Source organism: Macaca fascicularis, chromosome 17, assembly GCF_037993035.2.
Source record: "Macaca fascicularis isolate 582-1 chromosome 17, T2T-MFA8v1.1".
Lineage (NCBI taxonomy): Eukaryota > Metazoa > Chordata > Mammalia > Primates > Cercopithecidae > Macaca > Macaca fascicularis.
Genome location: NC_088391.1, coordinates 60,709,081 through 60,736,534, shown reverse-complemented (window position 1 = coordinate 60,736,534; position 27,454 = coordinate 60,709,081). Strand labels below are relative to the sequence as shown.

The 27,454-nt window shown below is 35.8% G+C and overlaps 1 protein-coding gene across 2 annotated transcripts in view; it reads left to right on the top strand.

Moving 5' to 3' along the window:
- KLHL1 (kelch like family member 1) overlaps positions 1-27,454 on the top strand; it is a 449,152-nt gene that overhangs the window by 250,615 nt on the left and 171,083 nt on the right. For both annotated transcript variants that reach the window (XM_065533314.1, XM_005585986.4), the window contains exon 5: positions 9,121-9,333. In XM_065533314.1, coding sequence (XP_065389386.1) covers positions 9,121-9,333 — 213 coding nt within the window. The remainder of the gene's footprint in view (positions 1-9,120; positions 9,334-27,454) is intronic.

Here is a 27,454-nt window from a genome sequence, read left to right as displayed (position 1 = left end):
TAATTGCAAATGTTTTGCATAACATTCCAAAGTTTAAATATTATTTTTTCTAATATCAATTTATATTCAAAGCAAACCAGCAAAATGTTTATTAACTAGATGTGGTTATAAAATCTATATTCAAGGTGAGGAGATGATGTCTTAGAATTATTAAATGCATTTTGCCTGGGAAATCTTGACTAGAAATGATCAGAATTGGAATAGCATCCCTTTCTTATTAAAAAGTCAATGTTGTTTCCACTGTAACTTCTAACTCCTCTTATCTATTTAACAGCATTTTGTCTGAGACCACTTACAGTCATAGAATCACATATATTTAAGGGAGTTATAATAACAAAAATATATTTTCTCCTGTATGATAATCTTGAAGAATGACCACCAGAAATTATTTCTGACACTAGAAGCAGTCTTGAGATAATTATAAATGCTTCTTTTTAAAAAAATTAATACTCTCATATTTTGTAAAAATATAGTTACTATGAATTAGGGAGCCACCACTTAGTGGGTGCTATAGAATTAATAAAGAAAACTGAAAACTGGCAGTCATTCACTTCAGTCCCAAGGAGTTGTATCTAGGTAATTTTGCTCTAAGTAAGGGAAACTCAGCAGAGGGTTCATGTGTATGATAACAAAACATGTATGGCATTTAGTAACTTTTCTGCATAGTACCATTATTAAGGAAGAAACTAACATATAATTTGAACACTTAAAAAAATTATATTCCATGTTTCTTTTTTAAGAGCTGATAACAAAATACAGAGGAAACAGGAAAACACCGTTAAACCTATACATATTAACATCTCTTTGAATACTTTTCTTTGTCGTGTAATTTAAATAGTATTAATTAAACAAGTATCTGTGTATATATGATAAAAATGTATGCAAATAAGCAACATATAGTCAAAAGTATCTGCTGATTGTTGTTTTATTTATCATTTCTAAAGCAATAAGAAAAATGCAGGTATATTCAGAGACATATATAGTTTCAACTAAAACTATATATTTAGCTCTAGTATCCTTTCCTGGTTTTGAAAATTATGACCTTTTATACAGATAAAGAATGGTAGTTCTTTAGCCTTTACAATGAGATACATGTGTGTGTGTATACATATATATATGTGTATACACATATATATAGAAGAAAAAATATTAATCTGCAGGCATTTACAAAGGTGATAAACAAAATAGTAATTGATTTGCCCTTGAATGAAAGAAAATTACAAGAAGGCAGATGTTACTTCAAAAATCGGACAATTTTCTAATAGAACTATTCAGCAGTGATAGGGGCTTCCTCACAGAGTCATGGGTTTCCCATCACTGAAAATAATTACTCAGTAATCAGTGCACAGAAAAGTGCATGGATTGTTAATTAAATTAAGTGATTTCAAAGAATGCTTCTAATTTAAGAATATGTTAGATAGCGGTAATTCCTATTTGATATTCTGTCTAGATAATGAGAATTGGACCAGATGACACCAATATTTTCTTAGTGCTTTTTGAATCTATGATATATTACAAACATTTTCTTTTTTGGAAATTGTTATTGCAGAAAGGACGAAAATGTAGTCTGGTCTCTTTTATTTCACTTCTGTTGTCATCCTCTTCAAATCACTAAATTTTTCTTCTTATTATAAATGGATGCAATTATCTTATAATACTATACTGTTCCCCTCACTAGAAAGTAAAATTCTTAAGGCCAGAACCTTTCTTTTTTTAATTTCTGTATTTCCAGTATTAAGCATATACTACGCATAAAGAATCCCGTAAAACATAAATTGAATGTTTTGATTATTTGCCTTGCCTGAATATTTAATCCCTGTGTCAAAGTTGCTGACTGAACTGTTGAACACTATCTTAGAATTTCAAAGAGAATGGAAACTCATTATGAGATTGTCACAATTTGTTATTTTACTGGGGAGAAGGCTGAAGCTGAGAGGAGCTCACATATAGTCACACTCATGGCCAAGATAAAGCTGGGATTAGAAACTCAGCCTTTTGTCCTTAAGTCTATGACACTTCCCATTATACTACCTGGCCTATCTATTTGATTAATTTTTTTCTGGTTCTCCTCGCCCATCAGCGTGAATGACTGAATAATCAGAAAAATAGAGAAAATAATGTTAATGTAGCCTCTAGAGCTAGCAAGAGGAGGTTGAAGTGAAGGGTAGGGTCAAATGCAGAATAGTAATGGCTAACACTTACGTGTTCCTTTCTGTGAGACAGGCACTCCTCTAAGGATAGTAAATTTAATTTAGTCTTCATACCTAATTCTGATAAGAATGCATTATCATGGATGCTATTTTCATCCTCATTTACATACAAGAAACCCAACTCCCTAATGTCACACAGCCAGTAAGTAGCAGAGTTGACATCTAAATCCTGTCCAACTCCCCAAATTAAATCACCCATAATCACCATACCATGTTGTGAGACCCAGAAATATCAAGAGTTGTAAATAAAATTCAGGTGAGCATCTCAAGAGTAAGGGTGCATATATGTCACATAGGTCAAAGTAAGATATTAAGCTCAAAATAGATGGGTGAGGAGAACCAGAAAAAAAAAAAAATCAAACAATAGATAGGCCAGGTAGTATAATGGGAAGTGTCACAGACTTAAGGACAAAAGGCTGAGTTTCTAATCCTAGCCTTATCTTGACCATGAGTGTGACTATATGTGCGCTCCTCTCAGCTTCAGCCTTCTCCCCAGTAAAATAACAAGTTGTGACAATCTCATAAAGAGTTTCCATTCCCTTTCAAATTCTAAGGTAGTGTTCAACAGTTTAGTCAGCAACTTTGACACAGGGATTAAAAATTCAGGCAAGGCAAATAATCAAAAGCCCAGGAAAATTTGTTTTAAAGCCTGAAAAAGTTAGAATCTTGACAGCAGTATGTCAGTGCAGCAACAATAAGGTAATTATTACTAAAAACACTTGATACTTGAAGGGAGATGCCTTTCTCAACTCTGCATTTTTAGAAAGTTTAAATTCTAAAAAGCAATAGAAAATTATATATATATGCACATATATATGACCTATGCAACAAAACAAATACGCATATATGCAGCCTTACTCTTAAGGTGCTCACCCGGATTGTATTTACAGCTCTTGATATTTGCTATCCTCCATAAGGGACATGGGAAAACTAGTATTTCTTAAAGGCATTACTCCATAAAAGAAATAACTTAGAAATTCTTAAAGATTGGAAATAGTTGTGATGCTTTCTTAAGTTTATTTGAGATTTTTAAAGTAAGTTTTTTAAAATTATAATTTTTATACATTTCTCCAACGATGTGTGTTAGTTTTGTAGATCTGCTGTACAAAATCCCACAAAATGGGTGGCATAAAATACATTACAATTACTTTTTCACAGTTCTAAAGACTGGAAATTCAAAGTCACATTGTTCCTGGGGTCATGTGTTTTCCTAAAGTGTCTGGAGAAGAATCCTTTCTTGCTTCTTCCAGCTTCTGTTACTGACAATCTTCGTTATTTTTCAGTTTGTGGTAGCATAACTACACACAATCTCTGCCTCCATCTCAGATGGTCTTCTTCCCTTTGTGTCTCTCATTTCTTCACACTGAGTTCTACTCACTGTGTATCTGTGTGTCTCAAAATGTCTCTTGGAAAGACCACAGTCATTAGATTATGGTCCATCCCAATCCAGTATGACTTTTTCTTAACTTAATCAACTATATTTGCAAAGACCCTATTTCTACCTAAGGTCATATTCTTAGGTTAATGTTAAATATAACCTTTGGAAGGGATGCTGCTATGATTTGTGTCCCCTCAAATTCCATATGTTAAAACCTAATCCCCACTGTGGTTATATTAAAAGCTAAAGGACATGGTGAGGTGTTTGGATCATAAGGGCTCTGCCTTTATAAATGGGATTAGTGCCCTTGTAAGAGGCCAGAGGAAGCTTGTTTGCTCCTTCTGCCATATGAGAATACAGCAAGAAAATGCCATCTATAAGGAAGGAGTCCTCGCCAGACAACAAATCTGCTGGTGCCTTGATCTTGGACTTTCCAGTCTCTAAAACTGTGAGCAAAAATTTTCTGTAGTTTATAAATTATCCAGTCTAAGATAGTTTTTATAGCAGCTCAGAAAATAAGTAAGACAGAAATTGATACTGAGGAGTAAGGAGTTACTATAACAAATCCCTAAAAATGTGGAAGAAGCTTCGGAACTACGTAATGAATAATGGCTGGAGGAGTTTTGAAATGCATGCTAGAATAAACTGATATTGCCTGAACAAACTGTAAAGGGAAATTTAGGTGAGACCTCAGAAGATAACAGTAGAGAAAGTCTCAGATTAGCTAAGTCATTGCGATCAGAATGTTGGTAGAAATATGACAGTAAAGACCATCCTGATGAGGTCTCAGATTGAAATGAGGAATAGGTTTTTGGTAATTGAAGGGAAAGTGACCCTTGTTATAAAGTGGCAAAGAACTTAGCTGAACTGTATTTGCATCCCAGTGTTTTGTGGAAAGAAGAAATTGTGAGTGGCAAAATACTTGGCAGAAGAAATCTCTAAGCCAAGTATCGAAGGAGCCACGTTGCTTCTGTCAACTGCTTATAGTAAATTTCAAGAAAATGGAAATAATTCAAAGACAGAATTTAAAATCAAAAGTGAAGCAGATCTTAAAGATTTAGAAAATTATCAACCTGACCCTGTTGTAAAAAATGAAAAAGCTGTTTGGTAGAGAACACCAAAGCTGTGGCTAAGGTTTACTACCTGTGCCCTCTGGGGAAACAGCCGCTGTGGCCTACATTGTACCTTTGGATCCAACGAAATAGAAGATTGAAAATTTCATTTCAATCTAGTACATAACATAACAGGAAAAACATTGCCTCCAAAGTCAAAAGATGAGTTTTTCAATCTCAATCCTTAAAATAGTAGAACCATGCATATATCATGAAACCCTCAAAACTTCGCTTGCAAAGGATGCTTACAGAATTAGAAATTTTAAAATCTTTGACCCAAAACCTTAGACCCAAAGATTATATTTTTCATACTTACCTAGTCAACCTCAACCAGAGGATGTAGCCAAATTCCAGGATCTCCTTTTGTTTTTTCAGGTACTTGGCATTATGAGCCTCTTAAGAACTCATCTTTCTAACCAATAACTAACTAGACAGATAATTAAATAAATTCTATATCCTCTGGTGCATTGAAATGAAGCCAGAGATTATGCAATGGTCTGACAAAGGATTTATCTTCCTTCCATAATGCTTAGAACAGTGTCTAGGAGTTGACTGTAATTAACTAATGGTCAGAGAATATAAGATGGTAAGACATAAGTCTTAACTCAGTAGACTTCCATGAGAGAGAGAGAGTTCTTAAGTTAAACATATAGCACATAATGTGTTGGTTTGATATTAGCTACTCATTAAGTAAACAAAATTAAAGTTATTTAAATGATAATAAAACATGTTGCTATAGTTTAACATCCATATTTTAAACCTAATAACAAAAAGATGATAGTTGAAAGGATTTACTTATGTTGTTTGATACAATATTACCATTAATTTACAGCTAATTGTCAGATAAAAAAGTTACATTTCTAATAAAATTTCAAAACAATTATATTTATATTATTAACAGTAATTAATGGGGGAAGACCATAATTTAATTAATGCACAGAAGAAATGAATATTAGAAAATATGTTTATATTAAGTCCAGGAAATCATTAAACAAACAAAAAAATCAGTACAAAACTTCCGTCTATTCAGGATAACACAAAACTACATTTTTTTAGCTAGAAAAATTATTTTAAAATGTTAGGAAGAAGCCACAGTAAATAGTAGTTTAGCCTTTATTTTTGTAACTATCCTGTTTTATGAAATGGCAACTTATGTTTGTAGCCAAAATCTTTCTTTATAACAAGCATTTTTAACCCACATGTAGAAAATGGGTGTATGTATGTATGTGTGTTCATATGAGATTCAATATATTCAACTATGGCATCACATACTATACTCCCTGCTATTATGTCTTTATATGGATTTCACTGGCCAGAATACTGTATGTCTCCATTTCCCATTTTCTGGTTTAAACTCCTTTCTAATATTCTAGGTCCATTTGAAAAGCTGGATTCTACAGTTGACTACTATCATTTTCCAGATACTGCAGTTTTTATAGGTGTCTCCCACATGGCAAGTTTTTTATTCAAATCCATTTTGTCCTTACGATGATTACCAGGGCCATATATCAGGGTTTCAATAAACCTATGCCGAATGGATGACTGAATAAACCTAAGAAAGAGATTGTACAAAAGGCAACCAGGCCTCTTGTTATATGATCTTCATAGACAGTAAGGAGTTTGCTAACATACGCAAGCAATGTAAGAAACTCATTGAATTTATATTTCCTCTTTTAGCAATAACACATAATGATGTTAAAACAATTTCCAGAACCTACATTGTAGGTACAATAAACAAAATATCACTAAAATGAGGCTTGATGGAAAAAGGAAAACAAGGCGAACTTGAGAAATTCAATAAAATGTAGAAGAAAAAAAATTAACACCTATGTAATAATATGTAGGTAAGTGTGAAAGATCTGATACCAGCTCCTAAGGTCCCATTTACTTGCAGCAGTTTGTAGAAACAATGCTGCTGGTACCAAAAGATTTAGTGTAACTTCTAAAAATACAAAATTACTGGAATATTCTCTAAGTTAGATGCAGAAATAAAAAGAAAAAGAAAAGAAAAACTGCTGTAGCGGTATTAAATGAAACTATTATCAGAACTGTCTGAAAAAGAAATCAAACTATAAAAGTCTATAGCCTTCCTACCAGATAGATTTCAATTTGACTCTAAGTTTTCTGGAGGCCAAATAAAAAGAGAAATCTGATGAATTTCATAATTTACAACATCCATGATAAAAGCAAACCAATTTACTCAGGAGAAGTGCAATTATTCTTGCTACTAAAACCTGAAAGAAACTTCTCCCAAGGGTCATCATAAAGAGGACACTATAAAATATAATGAAATATGCCTTGAACAGTATCTTTATGACAGACACCACTAGGAGTTTCATAGAGCTGTTTTTTATGATATCACTCACTATATTCTGATGGCCTAGCTATAGAGTTCTGTGTGCATTTTAATGGAGGCATAGATTTTTTAGTAACTGGAAAAACAGATGGACAAATCTTTCAAAGATTCCTCAGAACATCTTTAGTTTAACGTAGTTTTTTTTTTTTTTTTTTTGAAAAATCTGATGGCAAAACATCCCAGAACACTTAATTTGTTAATTACGTGAATAGTTATTGGACATCTATAATTTACATAGCTCCCAAAGGAAACACAAAGAACAAAACAATGTCCTGGAACCAAAATAACTACTTTCAGTTATTCTGGGGACATTATTTACAAATAGTATTATTATTATTATTTTACAATTAATGTAAATGTATGACAGACACCCTGAAAGAAAGTAAGTTAGTGCCCTTTTGTGAAAGCTGAAGTTACTTCAGCTCCAAGGATATACTATAACACAGGCCAGGTTTCTCCTCAAAAAATAAATTTGAAACTGCTCTAACATACAGATTAATGGTTACTTGCTGAATCCTCTACTCTGTTTAGCATAGTCACAATGCCTTCTTTGCAAGAGTCTTAGTGTCACTCTACTACAGTTTTTATACTAACATATGTGTCCTGTGGATATTGCTGCCACCACCGTGGCTTTAAAACTAGAACCTGAGAAGTGTTTGTTATATAGTGGAGCTATCCCAGGAGACATGGGGAGAGGTGGAGCAGAGAAGGCCAAACAACGGAATCTCTGTCTTCTCTCTAAACATGTATCGTCCACAGAAGCCTTTTTGCTTAAAATGTAAGAAAGTTTTTGACAAGTAGTTTTAAAAACATGTTGTTAAACACTGTACTATCCTGTGCTGTTTCTACAATTTTATTTTTCTCTACAGAGATTATCAATTCATGTATTCAGCAAATATGTACTGCTCCTCTGCTGTTTTCTAGGCTTTGTGCCAGGATCTAGATATACAAGGTTATATAAATCAGGGTCTTACAGCTTAAAATTTGTGAAAAGATTTCTACGTTTACCAAAGATTAGGCTGCGATGTGGTATCTGCTGTGGCAGGGATACACCACTACACACCATAAGGGGATAGTGAAGGCGTCACCAGCTCAAATGGGACTCAATAGAAACTTGAGGAGCCATATATAATAGGTAGCTCTTGAATTGAATCTTGGAATGTGGCAGAAATTTAGAACAGCAAGGTTGATAAAAGTCATTTTAAGCAATGGAGTAAATGAGGGAGGACACGTCAAACAAGATGGCAAATTGAAAAACAAAGAGAACCAGAAAAGGTATGAACAACAGCTTGCTAAAACAATAAATTTGAACCAAAAGATAAGGAGAAATCATAAAACAAAACAAAACAAACAAAAGCTTCAGAATAAAACCACGAGCACATTTATGTTTTGGAAATATTATTCCGGCATCATGATAGAGGATGAAACTGAGAATCTAAGAATAGAGTTAGGCAGCGTAATTAAGAGGTTATGGGAGCAATCAGGAAGAAAATAAATGGGAATATGAATTAAGCCAAAGAAATTGTCATGAAAAGAGGGAGGGAAAAGAGATAATAGTAGGGTGGAACATACTGGATTTTGTGACTTCAGTGGCCTATATGTCCTATTATTTCTCTTTTGAATAAACAGTGGTGCATCTTATAGTGCTACTTTTATCTATGCAATTTTAGTGTCATTTTCTGATTCTCATATATATGTCTATATATATAGTCAAGCTTTTAAAAATGTGAGATGTTATTTTTTCCTGTTCACCAAATCTTATATAGCAGTACACTTGAAACTTGAACATTTAATCACTTAGTACGTTCTGCCTGCATAACAAAGCTCAGCATTATAATCCTCCACTTATTACAAGATCTGTGCTGTCTGGGATACATTTACACTTCAATTACAATTACAATGCTTTCATCTTAACAGTTTCTAGTTTCTGAAGGATTGAGTCTCAAGGATTATGTTATAATGAGAACAAAGGTTATTGACTACTTTTCTTATTTCTTTCTGAAATGCTTTACTAGCTAAATAAAAGTGAAACAGAATTTATGCCAAGATGTTTTCTCCCTGCAGGAAAACATAATGGAAGTTATCAGAAATCAAGAGTTTTTACTCCTTCCAGCTGAGGAGCTCCACAAACTACTGGCCAGTGATGATGTCAATGTTCCTGATGAAGAAACCATTTTCCATGCATTGATGATGTGGGTCAAGTATGACATGCAGAGTAGATGCAACGACCTGAGCATGCTCCTTGCCTTTATAAGATTGCCACTGCTTCCACCACAGGTAATGATGTGTGATGCTGTTTCAATAGATTCAACGTACTGAAAAACCCTATATTAAAAGTAAACATCAAAGCACATTTTAAATTATGTATTCACATTTTTAAATGTCTTTATCAAATACTATTTTTAAGTGAAATGTGATGGTGGAAAATGATGTATGATGATGGATCATGGATCTAAATCCTATCTCTGCCACTGATTGACTTATGGCCACTTATATGATTATGATAACACCACTTAATTTCTCTGATATTCAGTTTCTTTATCTATAAAATGTGATCATACTGCCATACAAAAGTTTTGTGAATATTGGTTAGATAATACATGTAAAATGCCTAATCATAATACAGTGTCTCCTATCAATTATTTGACCTAAGATGTATTAATGTGATCATCCATTGATGTAAATGCATATTCTGTGTGATTTTCAAAGCTTCAATGCATGGTATTTCAACCTCTGCAGAGGAATAAAACATACTTGAATAGTAGAGAGTTATGATTTAACAGTACTTAGCAATTAGAATTATGGAATATTTAATAATTGGAGCTAAGGAGCCTCTAGACACCAAGTGAGCCAACTTTATTGATGAGTTAAGTAGGGTACAGAAAAATTAATAAGATCATTAAGTTCACTCAACTTAGAGGAAGAGTGGCTAGTTCTCTTTGATTCTGAGTCTTGTAAGTTTAAATTAATTTGCTACAAAATTCTCTATGTACAGCATTGTTAATTCAGGTTTTCTGGCTGGTAAATTTATCCAAAAATAAGCTTGAAGGTGATCCTAACCTCTAAGTTGATGGGTAAACTTGTTTGTATATATAATTTGTGTGAGGGAGATGGGAGGCTTATATCATTCATCAGATTCCTCATTTGAATCTAAATCACTCTCACATTTTTACTAATCCATATGTTACTAAAAATGTAAAACAGAGAATTAGGACTTTTAGTTAAAGAACAGTAGACAAGTATGAAGTGTTAACAGTAAGTGTAGAAGTGGGATTTAGGGTCATATATTAAGAATGGAAAGTTAGAAACACATTACCATAATTGAAAAAAGAGAAGCTTTATAAATAAGGTGATAATTATATTTCCTTTGGCTGCTGAGATGAGTACAGGAAAAAAAAAGAGAAAAATAATTTATGGAATTCAAATTATGTGAGGCTATCATAACAACAGGCTCTTACAAAGAAGCGGAAACATGCATTTACATAACCAGATAAAGAAGAAATTTCAATGTTAAGTACTGAATTTTTGTAAATCTCCCACCTTAGGTTCTAATGACAGGTAGTACCTATTAGAGTCTGGGAGGGTAATCTTTTGGGGAGGAAATAGCCAATGATCACTATTAGCCAGAAAGCCAATGATAGTTATCAGTTAATGACAGATGCTGTGACAGTGGGTACCTTTGACTCTGGCATAGTCATTATTCTCTACCCATTTCTACTGTTGGTTGAAATGTGGGGAGTTTAGAGTTATGTTGACCACGAAATCAGAAACAGTAGAACACATATGAGAGTAGGTCAAGAATGTGACCAGATTCCTTTTCCTAGAGTATGTCATTCTTTTATGCTCTCATTTCCTACTCTTCTGTCATCAGATATAGGGAGATTCTGCCACCTGCGCATGTCATTAAATGGTTACATCAGATCAGAGATGTCCTGTTGGCTTTTTTGTTCCTAAGACTATATATTATATGCGGAATTTTATTTCTTATTGGTTCAGTTGCTTTATCTTGCTTAGTGAAGTAATATTTATTAAAATTAAGGTATGAAATACTCTTTTGATGTAACTATTAACAGAATTTAATAGAATTTTAATCAGTGTGCAATAGATATAAACGTAGCATATGTCTATTCTCCGTTCCTCGTCTCTCAAATTGGGGCTATTACACCTTATAACTTTATATATACTTTCACAACAGACGTGCAGGAGGAATGAATGAAAATATTTTCTGTTTACAAAATATCTTCATATAAAAGAGAGGCTACTACTTCCATAACTAATGTTAATGAATTTTGTGTCATTATAAGCATATTGCATATATTTATAATATTAAAAAAGATGCAAAGTAAAGATTATTAATTGTATTACATAGAGGAATATTAGGCTCAACGAGGTTAAGTGATTTTTGAAGTTCATAGAGCTAGTAGAAAATCAGATTTTCCTGCAACCATAGGTTGGCCAGATATGAACATACACAGATATATTTCTACAATAATAAGTGCCATTTCCCTGTTTGATCTCTAACCTGGAAGATCATAAAAATGTCCTGAATTAATCAATTTTGAAGGTCCTTTTTTTAATTTATTTATTATTATTATACTTTAAGTTCTAGGGTACATGTGCATAACGTGCAGGTTTGTTACATATGTATACTTGTGCCATGTTGGTGTGCTGCACCCATCAACTCGTCAGCACCCATCAACTCGTCATTTACATCAGGTATAACTCCCAGTGCAATCCCTCCCCTCTCCCCCCTCCCCATGATAGGCCCCGGTGTGTGATGTTCCCCTTCCCGAGTCCAAGTGATCTCATTGTTCAGTTCCCACCTATGAGTGAGAACATGCGGTGTTTGGTTTTCTATTCTTGTGATAGTTTGCTAAGAATGATGGTTTCCAGCTGCATCCATGTCTCTACAAAGGACACAAACTCATCCTTTTTGATGGCTGCATAGTATTCCATGGTGTATATGTGCCACATTTTCTTAATCCAGTCTCTCACTGATGGACATTTGGGTTGATTCCAAGTCTTTGCTATTGTGAATAGTGCCACAATAAACATACGTGTGCATGTGTCTTTATAGCAGCATAATTTATAATCCTTTGGGTATATACCCAGTAATGGGATGGCTGGGTCATATGGTACATCTAGTTCTAGATCCTTGAGGAATCGCCATACTGTTTTCCATAATGGTTGAACTAGTTTACAATCCCACCAACAGTGTAAAAGTGTTCCTATTTCTCCACATCCTCTCAAGCACCTGTTGTTTCCTGACTTTTGAATGATCGCCATTCTAACTGGTGTGAGATGGTATCTCATTGTGGTTTTGATTTGCATTTCTCTGATGGCCAGTGATGATGAGCATTTTTTCATGTGTCTGTTGGCTGTATGAATGTCTTCTTTTGAGAAGTGTCTGTTCATATCCTTTGCCCACTTTTTGATGGGGTTGTTTGTTTTTTTCTTGTAAATTTGTTTGAGTTCTTTGTAGGTTCTGGATATTAGCCCTTTGTCAGATGAGTAGATTGCAAAAATTTTCTCCCATTCTGTAGGTTGCCTGTTCACTCTGATGGTAGTTTCTTTTGCTGTGCAGAAGCTCTTTAGTGTAATGAGATCCCATTTGTCAATTTGGGCTTTTGCTGCCATTGCTTTTGGTGTTTTAGACATGAAGTCTTTGCCCATGCCTATGTCCTGAATGGTACTACCTAGGTTTTCCTCTAGGATTTTTATGGTATTAGGTCTAACATTTAAGTCTCTAATCCATCTTGAATTAATTTTCGTATAAGGGGTAAGGAAAGGATCCAGTTTCAGCTTTCTACTTATGGCTAGCCAATTTTCCCAGCACCATTTATTAAATAGGGAATCCTTTCCCCATTTCTTGTTTCTCTCAGGTTTGTCAAAGATCAGATGGCTGTAGATGTGTGGTATTATTTCTGAGGACTCTGTTCTGTTCCATTGGTCTATATCTCTGTTTTGGTACCACTCCCATGCTGTTTTGGTTACTGTAGCCTTGTAGTATAGTTTGAAGTCAGGTAGCGTGATGCCTCCAGCTTTGTTCTTTTGACTTAGGATTGTCTTGGAGATGCGGGCTCTTTTTTGGTTCCATATGAACTTTAAAGCAGTTTTTTCCAATTCTGTGAAGAAACTCATTGGTAGCTTGATGGGGATGGCATTGAATCTATAAATTACCTTGGGCAGTATGGCCATTTTCATGATATTGATTCTTCCTATCCATGAGCATGGTATGTTCTTCCATTTGTTTGTGTCCTCTTTGATTTCACTGAGCAGTGGTTTGTAGTTCTCCTTGAAGAGGTCCTTTACATCCCTTGTAAGTTGGATTCCTAGGTATTTGATTCTCTTTGAAGCAATGGTGAATGGAAGTTCCTTCATGATTTGGCTCTCTGTTTGTCTGTTACTGGTGTATAAGAATGCTTGTGATTTTTGCACATTAATTTTGTATCCTGAGACTTTGCTGAAGTTGCTTATCAGCTTAAGGAGATTTTGGGCTGAGACAATGGGGTTTTCTAAATATACAATCATGTCATCTGCAAACAGGGACAATTTGACTTCTTCTTTTCCTAACTGAATACCCTTGATTTCTTTCTCTTGCCTAATTGCCCTAGCCAGAACTTCCAACACTATGTTGAATAGGAGTGGTGAGAGAGGGCATCCCTGTCTTGTGCCAGTTTTCAAAGGGAATTTTTCCAGTTTTTGCCCATTCAGTATGATATTGGCTGTGGGTTTGTCATAAATAGCTCTTATGATTTTGAGGTACGTTCCATCAATACCGAATTTATTGAGCGTTTTTAGCATGAAGGGCTGTTGAATTTTGTCAAAAGCCTTTTCTGCATCTATTGAGATAATCATGTGGTTCTTGTCTTTGGTTCTGTTTATATGCTGGATTATGTTTATTGATTTGCGAATGTTGAACCAGCCTTGCATCCCAGGGATGAAGCCCACTTGATCATGGTGGATAAGCTTTTTGATGTGTTGCTGAATCCGGTTTGCCAGTATTTTATTGAGGATTTTTGCATCGATGTTCATCAGGGATATTGGTCTAAAATTCTCTTTTTTTGTTGTGTCTCTGCCAGGCTTTGGTATCAGGATGATGTTGGCCTCGTAAAATGAGTTAGGGAGGATTCCCTCTTTTTCTATTGATTGGAATAGTTTCAGAAGGAATGGTACCAACTCCTCCTTGTACCTCTGGTAGAATTCAGCTGTGAATCCATCTGGTCCTGGACTTTTTTTGGTTGGTAGGCTATTAATTATTGCCTCAATTTCAGAGCCTGCTATTGGTCTATTCAGGGATTAAACTTCTTCCTGGTTTAGTCTTGGAAGAGTGTAAGTGTCCAGGAAATTATCCATTTCTTCTAGATTTTCCAGTTTATTTGCGTAGAGGTGTTTATAGTATTCTCTGATGGTAGTTTGTATTTCTGTGGGGTCGGTGGTGATATCCCCTTTATCATTTTTAATTGCGTTGATTTGATTCTTCTCTCTTTTCTTCTTTATTAGTCTTGCTAGTGGTCTGTCAATTTTGTTGATCTTTTCAAAAAACCAACTCCTGGATTCATTGATTTTTTGGAGGGTTTTTTGTTTCTCTATCTCCTTCAGTTATGCTCTGATCTTAGTTATTTCTTGCCTTCTGCTAGCTTTCGAATGTGTTTGCTCTTGCTTCTCTAGTTCTTTTAATTGTGATGTTAGAGTGTCAATTTTAGATCTTTCCTGCTTTCTCTTGTGGGCATTTAGTGCTATAAATTTCCCTCTACACACTGCTTTAAATGTGTCCCAGAGATTCTGGTATGTTGTATCTTTGTTCTCATTGGTTTCAAAGAACATCTTTATTTCTGCCTTCATTTCGTTATGTACCCAGTAGTCATTCAGGAGCAGGTTGTTCAGTTTCCATGTAGTTGAGCGGTTTTGATTGAGTTTCTTAGTCCTGAGTTCTAGTTTGATTGCACTGTGGTCTGAGAGACAGTTTGTTATAATTTCTGTTCTTGTACATTTGCTGAGGAGTGCTTTACTTCCAATTACATGGTCAATTTTGGAGTAAGTACGATGTGGTGCTGAGAAGAATGTATGTTCTGTTGATTTGGGGTGGAGAGTTCTATAGATGTCTATTAGGTCTTCTTGCTGCAGAGATGAGTTCAATTCCTGGATATCCTTGTTAACTTTCTGTCTCGTTGATCTGTCTAATGTTGACAGTGGAGTGTTGAAGTCTCCCATTATTATTGTATGGGAGTCTAAGTCTCTTTGTAAGTCTCTAAGGACTTGCTTTATGAATCTGGGTGCTCCTGTATTGGGTGCATATGTATTTAGGATAGTTAGCTCTTCCTGTTGAATTGATCCCTTTACCATTATGTAATGGCCTTCTTTGTCTCTTTTGATCTTTGATGGTTTAAAGTCTGTTTTATCAGAGACTAGTATTGCAACCCCTGCTTTTTTTTGTTCTCCATTTGCTTGGTAAATCTTCCTCCATCCCTTTATTTTGAGCCTATGTATGTCTGTGCGTGTGAGATGGGTCTCCTGAATACAGCAGACTGATGGGTCTTGACTCTTTATCCAGTTTGCCAGTCTATGTCTTTTAATTGGAGCATTTAGTCCATTTACATATAAGGTTAATATTGTTATGTGTGAACTTGATCCTGCCATTATGATATTAACTGGTTATTTTGCTCGTTAGTTGATGCAGTTTCTTCCTAGCCTCGATGGTCTTTACATTTTGGCATGTTTTTGCAATGGCTGGTACCGGTTGTTCCTTTCCATGTTTAGTGCTTCCTTCAGGGTCTCTTGTAAGGCAGGCCTAGTGGTGACAAAATCTCTAAGCATTTGCTTATCTGTAAAGGATTTTATTTCTCCTTCACTTATGAAACTTAGTTTGGCTGGATATGAAATTCTGGGTTGAAAATTCTTTTCTTTAAGAATGTTGAATATTGGCCCCCACTCTCTTCTGGCTTGTAGAGTTTCTGCTGAGAGATCTGCTGTTAGTCTGATGGGCTTCCCTTTGTGGGTAACCCGACCTTTCTCTCTGGCTGCCCTTAAGATTTTTTCCTTCATTTCAACTTTGGTGAATCTGGCAATTATGTGTCTTGGAGTTGCTCTTCTCGAGGAGTATCTTTGTGGTGTTCTCTGTATTTCCTGGATTTGAATGTTGGCCTGCCCTACTAGGTTGGGGAAGTTCTCCTGGATGATATCCTGAAGAGATTTTCCAACTTGGTTCCATCTTCCCCCTCACTTTCAGGCACCCCAATCAGATGTAGATTTGGTCTTTTTACATAATCCCATACTTCTTGCAGGCTTTGTTCATTTCTTTTTCTTCTTTTTTCTTTTGGTTTCTCTTCTCGCTTCATTTCATTCATTTGATCCTCAATCGCTGATACTCTTTCTTCCAGTTGATCGAGTCGGTTACTGAAGCTTGTGCATTTGTCACGTATTTCTCGTGTCATGGTTTTCATCTCTTTCATTTCGTTTATGACCTTTTCTGCATTAATTACTCTAGCCATCAATTCTTCCACTTTTTTTTTCAAGATTTTTAGTTTCTTTGCTCTGGGTACGTAATTCCTCCTTTAGCTCTGAGAAGTTTGATGCACTGAAGCCTTCTTCTCTCATCTCGTCAAAGTCATTCTCCGTCCAGCTTTGATCCGTTGCTGGCGATGAGCTGCGCTCCTTTGCCAGGGGAGATGCGCTCTTATTTTTGGAATTTCCAGCTTTTCTGCCCTGCTTTTTTCCCATCTTTGTGTTTTTATCTGCCTCTGGTCTTTGATGATGGTGATGTACTGATGGGGTTTTGGTGTAGGTGTCCTTCCTGTTTGATAGTTTTCCTTCTAACAGTCAGGATCCTCAGCTGTAGGTCTGTTGGAGATTGCTTGAGGTCCACTCCAGACCCTGTTTGCTTGGATATCAGAAGCAGAGGCTGCAGAAGATAGAATATTTCTAAACAGCGAGTGTACCTGTCTGATTCTTGCTTTGGAAGCTTCCTCTCAAGGGTGTACTCCACCCTGTGAGGTGTGGGGTGTCAGACTGCCCCTAGTGGGGGATGTCTCCCAGTTAGGCTACTCAGGGGTCAGGGACCCACTTGAGCAGGGAGTCTGTCCCTTCTCAGATCTCAACCTCCATGTTGGGAGATCCACTGCTCTCTTCAAAGCTGTCAGACAGAGTCGTTTGTGTCTGCAGAGGTTTCTGCTGTTTTTGTTATTTTTACTGTGCCCTGTCCCCAGAGGTGGAGTCTACAGAGACAGGCAGGTTTCCTTGAGCTGCTGTGAGCTCCACCCAATTCGAGCTTCCCAGCAGCTTTGTTTACCTACTTAAGCCTCAGCAATGGCGGGCGCCCCTCCCCCAGCCTAGTTGCTGCCTTGCTGTGATATTGCAGACTGCTGTGCTAGCAATGAGGGAGGCTCCGTGGGCGTGGGACCCTCCCGGCCAGTTGTGGGATATGATCTCCTGGTGTGCCTGTTTGCTTAAAGCGCAGTATTGGGGTGGGAGTTACCCGATTTTCCAGGTGTTGTGTGTCTCAGTTCCCCTGGCTAGGAAAAGGGATTCCCTTCCCCCTTGCGCTTCCCAGGTGAGGCGATGCCTCGCCCTGCTTCAGCTCTCGCTGGTCGGGCTGCAGCAGCTGACCAGCACCGATCGTCCGGCACTCCCCAGTGAGATGAACCCAGTACCTCAGTTGAAAATGCAGAAATCACCGGTCTTCTGTGTCGCTCGCGCTGGGAGTTGGAGACTGGAGCTGTTCCTATTCGGCCATCTTTCTCCGCCCCCTCTGAAGGTTCTTTTAAAGCTACTGAGGATGGAAGAACAGCAGTATGATAGGAACTTAAAGGGATTTATTTATTTTTTTAGTTACCAACTATTTTATCTTATTTAATTTCTATAAAATCTCCATGTAGTTGATACTGTTATTCCCTTTTGACAAATGAGTACTTTGAGAATCAGCATGATTACCATCTTCTTTAGTTTTAAATATCAGATTTTACTCCAATTGGGTCTGACAGAAATGTAGATCTTCTTTCACTAAGGGGAAAAGGGTACAATTTTTATTTAGGGTTGGTTTCATATTTACTTCAATGTCCAACTAGAGTGAAAAAAAAATTCATTGAATAAAGGATTTTACAGACTTGCACGTGGACTTTAAAAGCTGCTAAACACCTCGGGTCCTTGTGAAAAGCTATTAAAATGGTCAGGAAACATGTTTTGCCGATCTTGGATTCATTAATATAAGGTTTGTCCATGCTTTTTTCCAATGATTAATATATAGGTCGTTTATGACCTTTAAGTGATTTGTGTGCATATGTTGTGAGTATTTACACATGCACGTGAGATGTCTGTGTGTTGTCACCAAGAGAAGATAGAATATGTGGAATTCAAACACAATATGTTAGATGAATGAGAGAAAAATAGGAAAAAAATAGAAGAGTTGTAGTTGTAAGGGAAGTTATTTTGAGAATATGTTACAGCAATATTATAGCATAAATGACAGTAGAAATGTTAAAAGTACCATAAATCAAAGTATTACATAATACTGAAGTAATCACATAATTTAAATGGTCAATCTCTCTCTCTCTCTCTCGATATAAGTATAGACACAGATATCTCCCTCTCTCTATATATATACACATACACACACACACACGTGTGTACACATACATGCACATATTTATATGTGTATATAAACACACATATGTAATATGGTATGTATAGTGTAACATATAATTTTATATACTGTTTAATTAATATATAACAAAACACAATATTATATTTTAAAATACTAGCAATATTTAAAGGAGGTCAATATTTTTCCAGTGAGGTAAGGAATTACTTGTGAAAGGAAACAGTACTTGGACTAATTTTTGAAGGGGACTTGATAAATTGTTGTGTGTGTTTGTAAGGTAATTCTTGCATATGCAAATGACCAATTTCAGGTGAGTGACAGAACAATATTTGAAAGACTCAATGTGAGCTACTTACAAAATTCCTCAGCAAAACATGACAAAACACTGACCGAGACAAGAGTATAACAGTTAAAGAAGATTTTAAAAGATATTTAAGACAAAAATAAATTAATTAAAAAAATAGATGTTTCCAGGACAGTGTTAAGCCATATAATCTGTAAGTACTTTTATAGCAAGGAGTAGCTCTGATTGTATTTAGTAAATTCATGAAAACATTTCTAGAATAAAGAGTAAAAATAAAAACAATGAAAGAGACTTCATCAACAAAGGGAACATGTTAAAAGAATGATTAGTGTCAAAAACGAATTTAGCTTTAATAGCCTTCTCTCCTGTTCAGGAGGCAACTGAACAACTTGATTTGGACATATTTCAGTTCTATCATTTCTGCGCTCCCATGTGTTTTATTAGTAGGCCCATTATTAGTAGGCCCATTAGGTGTAGCTGGGCTTTGTTATTTCTTAAGTACATAGAGAAAATCGGATATTCTTTTTTTTTTTTTTTTTTTTTTGAGACAGAGTCTCGCTCTGTCACCCAGGCTGGAGCTCAGTGGCCGGATTTCAGCAAGCTCCGCCTCCTGGGTTTAGCCATTCTCCTGCCTCAGCCTCCCGAGTAGCTGGGACTACAGGCGCCCGCCACCTCGCCTGGCTAGTTTTTTGTATTTTTTAGTAGAGACGAGGTTTCACCGTGTTAGCCAGGATGGTCTCGATCTCCTGACCTAGTGATCCGCCTGTCTCGGCCTCCCAAAGTGCTGGGATTACAGGCTTGAGCCACCGCGCCCGGCCCCGATATTCTTTATTAATTATAAATTAGCACATTAAGTTATGGTAATTTGGTGTAGAAAATATAACAGAGGATATGGATTTTAGATTAGAGCAGTGGTAGACAAAAGGAGCTCAGGAAAGGAAGATAAGGTATGAAAAAGACTCAGAAGCAACACTGTTGCTCTCTGTCCTCTACTGAAATATAATAATTAATCCTGAAATAAATTCAGTTATTTGACTTTGCTGTAGACAGAACCAGAGAAAAAAGAAAAATGATAGTGATAGATAACTGAGTTATAATCTAAGAATAAATTATACTATTTTTAAAAGTAAGTTATGAATGAAATTTTATGTAATAGTTTTCATATTTTTTCCTAAATAGCCAGAGGCTTCACAATTTCAGCAGTATTGGAAAACATATAGAAATTTATGTCCTTTTAGAGAATGACTGAAAAAATATATATATTGTTTAGTTAGAGGCTACCTGATTTGATTTACTTATTATTCTGCTGTTTTTCTTTCTGGGATTCAACAATGTACCATGTTGCTATAAAATAAATAACATGTTTTTTTTTGTTTTGTTTTTTGTTTTTTTGAGACGGAGTCTCGCTCTGTCGCCCAGGCTGGATGGAGTGCAGTGGCCGGATCTCAGCTCACTGCAAGCTCCGCCTCCCGAGTTTACACCATTCTCCTGCCTCAGCCTCTCGAGTAGCTGGGACTACAGGCGCCCGCCACCTCGCCCGGCTAGTTTTTTGTATTTTTTAGTAAAGACGGGGTTTCACCGTGTTAGCTAGGATGGTCTGGATCTCCTGACCTCGTGATCCACCCGTCTTGGCCTCCCAAAGTGCTGGGATTACAGGCTTGAGCCACCGCGCCCGGCAATAAATAACATGTTTTAACATTTTATAACAATTATTTCCACTGATTTTAATTGAATTCATTAGGTATTTATTTGTAGTATGTACTTAAATATTTATTATAGATGAATTTTAAAAATACCCATAAGTATCAGATTTTTTGCTATATTATTTTCTAATGAATGGCTTAAAATGTAAAAGTACGTTGTTTAACAATCAAGAGAATATAATTTCACACATTATCAAATCAAAAGGTGCTCAGGGGAATTCAGTTTTATCACGGTCAGAGATTATTTAGAAGGTTGGAGAGCTACAGATAAACTTTGCTTCCTAGCTCAGAATTGGTAGTGTTTATCTCTTTCTCTCTCTCTCTTTTTTTTTTTTTTCTTTTTGAGACGGAGTTTTGCTCTTGTTGCCCAGGCTGGGGTGCAGTGACACAGTCCTGGCTCACTGCAACTTCTGGCTCCCAGCTTCAAGCGATTCTCCTGCCTCTGCCTCCTGAGGAGCTGGGATTACATGCGTGCACCACCATGCCCGGCTAACTTCGTATTTTTAATAGAGACAGGGTTTCGCCATGTTGGTCAGGCTATTCTTGAACTCCTGACCTCAGGTGATTCACCCGCCTCGGCCTCCCAAAGTGCTGGGAGTACAGGCGTGAGCCACCGCTCCAGGCCGGTATTGCTTTTCTCTTTTAAGACAAAAGGAAACATTTTTCAAACTTCCTAACAATCAAGCCTGCTGATTCTTAAGGGAAATATATAGCAATGCGTGTGTGTATTTGTGAGTGTTTATGTGCATGTACATTTATTTTCTGTAGCAAAAGGTAGAAGAAAAAAAAGCTTGCAATGAAATAATAGAATATTGCCTAGATTTAGAAGAATATGTTATTGTTAATCTAATTGCAAGCACAATAAAATAACAAGGACATTCAAGTATATGACTTTAGAAGACAGATGCTGCCTCTACTTTACATGATTTAAGTATTTCTGTGTAAAACTGAATACATTATTACAAAAGATTACTTGTGGTAGTAATAGCAGTACAAGAAGGAAGGGTGAGGTCTCCAACCTTTTTTATTGGAAAAGTGACTATTGATCAGATACCAGTGACATATGGACTCTTCATGACCATAAAAATTATAGCTACAACTAAAAAATCTGATTTATAAAAACAGTTACAAAGACTAAATCAATATAAAAAGAGAATTTTCAAATCATAGTGTAAAATATACAGAGCAGATTACACTCAAGAAATTTATATGTTTTGTTTGATTTTACCTCTCCAAACTACTCTTTGGTAAGTGTCTCCAAGGCTAGCTGCAAAAGTCCTCACTGTTTAATATATTCTGTATGTTATCTTTACAAAGGAAAAAATTAAAACTCTTATTTTCTTACAAATGACTAAGGCCAAAATAATTAATCAAACCCACTAACACAATCCATTAACAGTCATTTGACTATGTATCTTCCCCCCTTTGATTTGCTGGCTGTCTGATTAGTTAATGATTATACTAGGCCATCATTATTGAGATAGTCTTCTCTACAAAGCTAGATTGCAACAGTATGAAAAAAAAAAAAAAAGAATAGGATTATTTTTCTCCAAAAGAAAATTTTAAAATAATACAATTAAAAGAGAAACACATAGACAATATTTAATGCTTCCAAGATCAATAAATTTATCCTAAATAATACTTAGATTCATGATCATTTAGCCTTCCTGTGACATTCACAGTTCAAGTTACAAAATTTAAGTAAATACAAAGAGTTTTGTTAGCAAGCTTTAAGTCAGCAAAGGTATTAATATAATAAAAGATATGCAAGGACATTCACATGCACAAACTCATACATATACATGTTACTGTCTTTGGCATAGCAAAAAGAACAGAGAAGAATTTGGAACATAATCTGAAAGTCTTTATTTTTGTTACAATATATTAAGTGTTTCTGCTTGAATCAAGGGTTGATTCCACTGTATCTATTTTGCATCCCATCTTTCTTGCCAAAGGGGTTCCTCTACTTCAATAAGCACTTCTTATATTACCAATTTTATCAATTTTTAATTTATTTTGGTTAATTCCAATCAATTTATGAAGTTCTGTTTTTTTCAAACACACAAAACTAGTCATATTCATTTTCACTAACTGTTCCAGCTCTCTGTTGCCTTTCCAACATAATATGTAGTTATTTTTTATAATTATTAAATGTACTTATACATAACCATCATTCTCTCTTCAACCCACTTCAGTCATTTGCACTAGTGAAAATCACCAAACACCTCAATGGTGTAATTTTTCTCCCAATCTCAATTGTATTTGACACAGTTGATTTGGTCACTCTTGCTCAACTGTCATTGCTAATTTGTTCTACTCTCTGATGTTACAGCGCCCCAGAACACTATATTTTTTGTGGAGAAAATATCATTTAATTTTATAATTTTAAATGCTCTGTAGAAACAAAGTATAAAAAATTTACCTGTAGTCCTAAATTTCTTCTGAAAAACAGATTCAAGTGCCCAATTAACTACTTGACAAGATTTATGCTCTTAGGACAAAATCTTAATATATCTGTCCTACGAGGCCCTACATCAATTACCCCAAGACTACTTATCTGAACTCATATCCTGCCAGCTGTCAGCATTCTTCAGCCACACTGAACTTCTTTCTATTTCTTGAGGAAGTCACGGTTATCCAAATCAAATTAGTTTATAAGCATTTTAACATGCTACAGAATATTATAGATAGCATTTACCAAGAGAACACAAACTGCATGAAGAGTTATTTTTCTCGATTAAGCATTAAAGGAAGTTCCATTTCTTATTCGTCTATATCTTATATTAAAATGATGACATTAATATAGGGTGTAATAATTTGTAAGAAAAAGAAATATTGTTAAACATCTGCAATAAAGCAAAGGCCATTTAAATCATTAGGCCTTCTCCAGTGATTTTAAGATTCTGGAAAACCTGAATTAATTAAACTACTTTAATATTTTAAGTGGAGATATTGAGTAGATAGTCAAATGCATCATTCAGGACTTGCAGAAGGATGGCAAGAATGTATTAATTAAGATGCTGATAGCATATAGACATAATTTAAATATATAACATACAATGATATTCACCAAAATAGTGAGTATAGAGAGATAAGGGAAGAGGGCTATGTAGTCCATTAGTACCAACTGATTCTGGAATCTAGAAGCAATGGCATTTAAAGGGGAGAGGATCATAGTGGCAGGCACACACCGTGAAAGGGGAAACACTAAAGGGAGGTGCATAGTCTAGAGATAATTTTTAAAAATTATTTTGTTATTCATGTGAATACTATAACAAATTACTGATAACATCCTCCTACCTGTTACGATGAACTACCCCACTCCACCCCTCAATCGAGATTGCCTAGAAGGTGGTCACCCATCATGACCAAGTCTTTTTATTAAACACCTTTCAACTTAAATGTTTACTGTTCTTATTACTTTAAGCTACTATATTCTTGCTTAGTTTAGTGCTTTATTTCCCTTCTTACAACTATATTTTTGAGAAATACAAATGTAAAGGTCTTTTCAAAATTTCCTGGCACAGACAATACTCAAATTTTTACTGAGTAAACAAATACAAGTTTATCCATGGTCTTAGCAAGTTTAGTTTCGTTTACTTTTTAAAATATGTATACTTTAAGTTCTGGGATACACGTGCAGAGCTATACATGTGCCATGGTGGTTTGCTGCACCCATCAACCCATCATCTACATTAGGTATTTACCCTATCTGCTCATATGCTATTTGTCTGGAATGTGAGAGAAATCTTTATACTTTTATGTGACAGTGGAGCTAACAGTGGGTGCTAAGAACACTGCCGTAAAGAGTTATTAGAGCATATTGATTCAGACTTGACTAAAAATCCCTTATTGAATGGACAAGGGGAAGGTAAATTAAATAAAATGTAATATCTCATCTTGTCACTCTACTAGGTAAATTTATAAAATATAAATATATCAAAGTTCCTCTAATACCTAATTTGATAGTGTATTAAAACAACAGATTGGCTACATAAAAATACTATTACATTTTCATTGGTAGTGTAATATAGCAGAAAAACAAAGTTCACTCCTTAAAAAAAAACTGAACTTAAAAATTAAAATGGACTGTAAGCAATTTTACATATACAGATTATTATACATTACATTTACCAAGAGGCCACAAAGTGCAAGAGCAATTATTTTTCTCGATTGAACATTAAAGGAAATTTGATTTTTTATTCATGTATATTTTATATAAAATGATGACATTAATACAGGATATAATAATTTGTAAGAAAAAGAAATATTGTGAAACAACTGCAATAAAGCAAAAGCCATTTAAATTATTAAGACCTTTTCCAGTGATTTTAATTTAAGATTTTAGATTACTGAATTAATTAATTAAGCTACTTTTTTGGGGGTTGGACAGAATCTTGCTCCGTCCCCCAGACTAGAGTGCAGTGGCATGATCTCTGCTCACTGCAACCTCCACCTCCCGGGTTCAAGCAATTCTCCCTGCCTCAGCCTCCCAAGTAGCTGGGATTACAGGCACCAGCCACCACACCCAGCTAATTTTCTTATTTTTTAGTAGAGACAAGGTTTTGCCATGTTGGCCAGGCTGGTCTTGAATTCCTAATCTTAGGTGATCCGTTTACCTCAGCCTCCCAAAGTGCCGGAATAACAGGCATAAGCCACTGTACCTGGCCAATATTTTAAGAGGAAATATTGAGTAGACAGTTAAATGAATAATTCAGGAGTTGTAGAAGGATGTCCAGAAGATATTAATTAGGAGTCTGTTAGCATACAGACATAATTTAAAGACTTAATATAAAATGATATCACCAAAATAGTGAGTATAGAGAGGTAAGGGAAGAGGACTAAAGATGAATTTCTGGAGTTTCATCATTACAAAGTTAGAAAGAAAAAGCAGAAAGAACATGAACTAAAATGGAGTAACTACTCAAATAAAATAAAAACCAAAAGACCTTGATATCCTGGGATTTCAGGAAAGAAACCATCACAGAGGATTGAGTGATCTGCTAAATAAAATGCTGCTGAGAGATGTCTGTTCTGTGCAATAGAGCTAAGCAAAAATGGGAATATTGGAATTTAATAGAGTGAATACAGAGTCTTTAAAACTGCAAAAATTGACAGAAAATTAGGTCATAGGTAGCTGAATTTAGCTAATTATGTTCAATAAAGAGAAACACGAGCCGGACGCGGTGGCTCAAGCCTGTAATCCCAGCACTTTGGGAGGCCGAGACGGGTGGATCACTAGGTCAGGAGATGGAGACCATCCTGGCTAACACGGTGAAACCCCATCTCTACTAAAAAACACAAAAAACTAGCCAGGCGAGGTGGCGGGCGCCTGTAGTCCCAGCTACTCGGGAGGCTGAGGCAGGAGAATGGCGTGAACCCGGGAGGCGGAGCTTGCAATGAGCTGAGATCCGGCCACTGCACTCCAGCCTGGGCGACAGAGCGAGACTCCGTCTCAAAAAAAAAAAAAAAAAAAAAAAAAAAAAAAAAAAAAAAAAGAGAGAGAAACACAAACACACTGAAATTTCAACAAGAAATGTTTATATAAAGAATAATTAACTATAGCAAAGATTTGTATTTGGAATAAGAAATAATTGTAAAGGTAGAAGTTAACAGAACTCTAACACAGAAATAAAAGACATAAGAAGCAGCTCCTACCTATAGCACCGAGTTGGCACACTCAAGGAAGAGCCCTCCTACCAGTATCAGCTCCCAGGGCTGTAAGAGCGAACAGCTGTTTTTCACCAGCAGCGAAGTTGCCGACATGTTGCAGTAGCAGAAATTGCTTAAAATCCAACTGGAACTTACCACATTTCTTTTCAGTAGCGTAATCACTTGTTCCCTAAATAGGGACTTGTATGAATGGCCACACGAGGGTTCAGCTGTCTATTATTTTTAATCAGTGAAATTGACCTATCCATTAAGAGGCAGATATAAATAAATAAGACAAGGAGACCCTATGGAGCTTTAATTTATTAATGCAAATAAAAGCTCAAACAAGCCTACAGGTCCTAGCCTACTATCCCTACATTAAAAATTTTGGTTGGGATGACCTAGGAGCATAGTCCAACCTCCAAACAACCTAAACTAAGACCGCAGTAGTCCAAACAAGTTTGGATAGATAGATAGACAGATAGATAGATATCCAATAATTTTATCAATGGAGTAAGTTACCCTAGGGATAACAGCTCAATCCTATTCTAGAGTTCATATCGACAATAGAATTTACAACCTTGGTGTTGGATCAGGACATCCTGATGGTGTAGCCACTATTAAGGGTTCGTTTGTTCAACGATTAAAGTCCTGCATGATCTGAGTTCAGACTGGAGTAATCCAGGTTGGTTTCTGTCTATTTAACATTTCTCTGAGTACAAAAGGAAAAGAAAACCAGGGTCCACTTCACAAAGCGCCCTCGCCGCATAGATGATGCTATCTCAATCTAACACATCATCACACACCCTATCCAAGAGCAGGGTTTGTTAAGATGGCAGAGCCCGGCAATTGCATAAAACTTAAAACTTAATAATCAGAGGTTCAATTCCTCTTCTTAACAACATGCCTATAATTGACCTTCTACCACTGAGTATTCCCACTCTACTCACCAGAGCATGCCTTACATTCATCGAACGAAAAATCTTAGGCTACATACAGCTACGCAAAGGACCTGACATTGTAAGTCCCTATGGGCTGCTTCAACCATTCGCTGACGCAATAAAACCTTTCACCAAAGAACCCTCACGGCCCTCAACATCTTCTATTACCCTTTATATTATTGCTTCAACCCTGGCCCTTTCT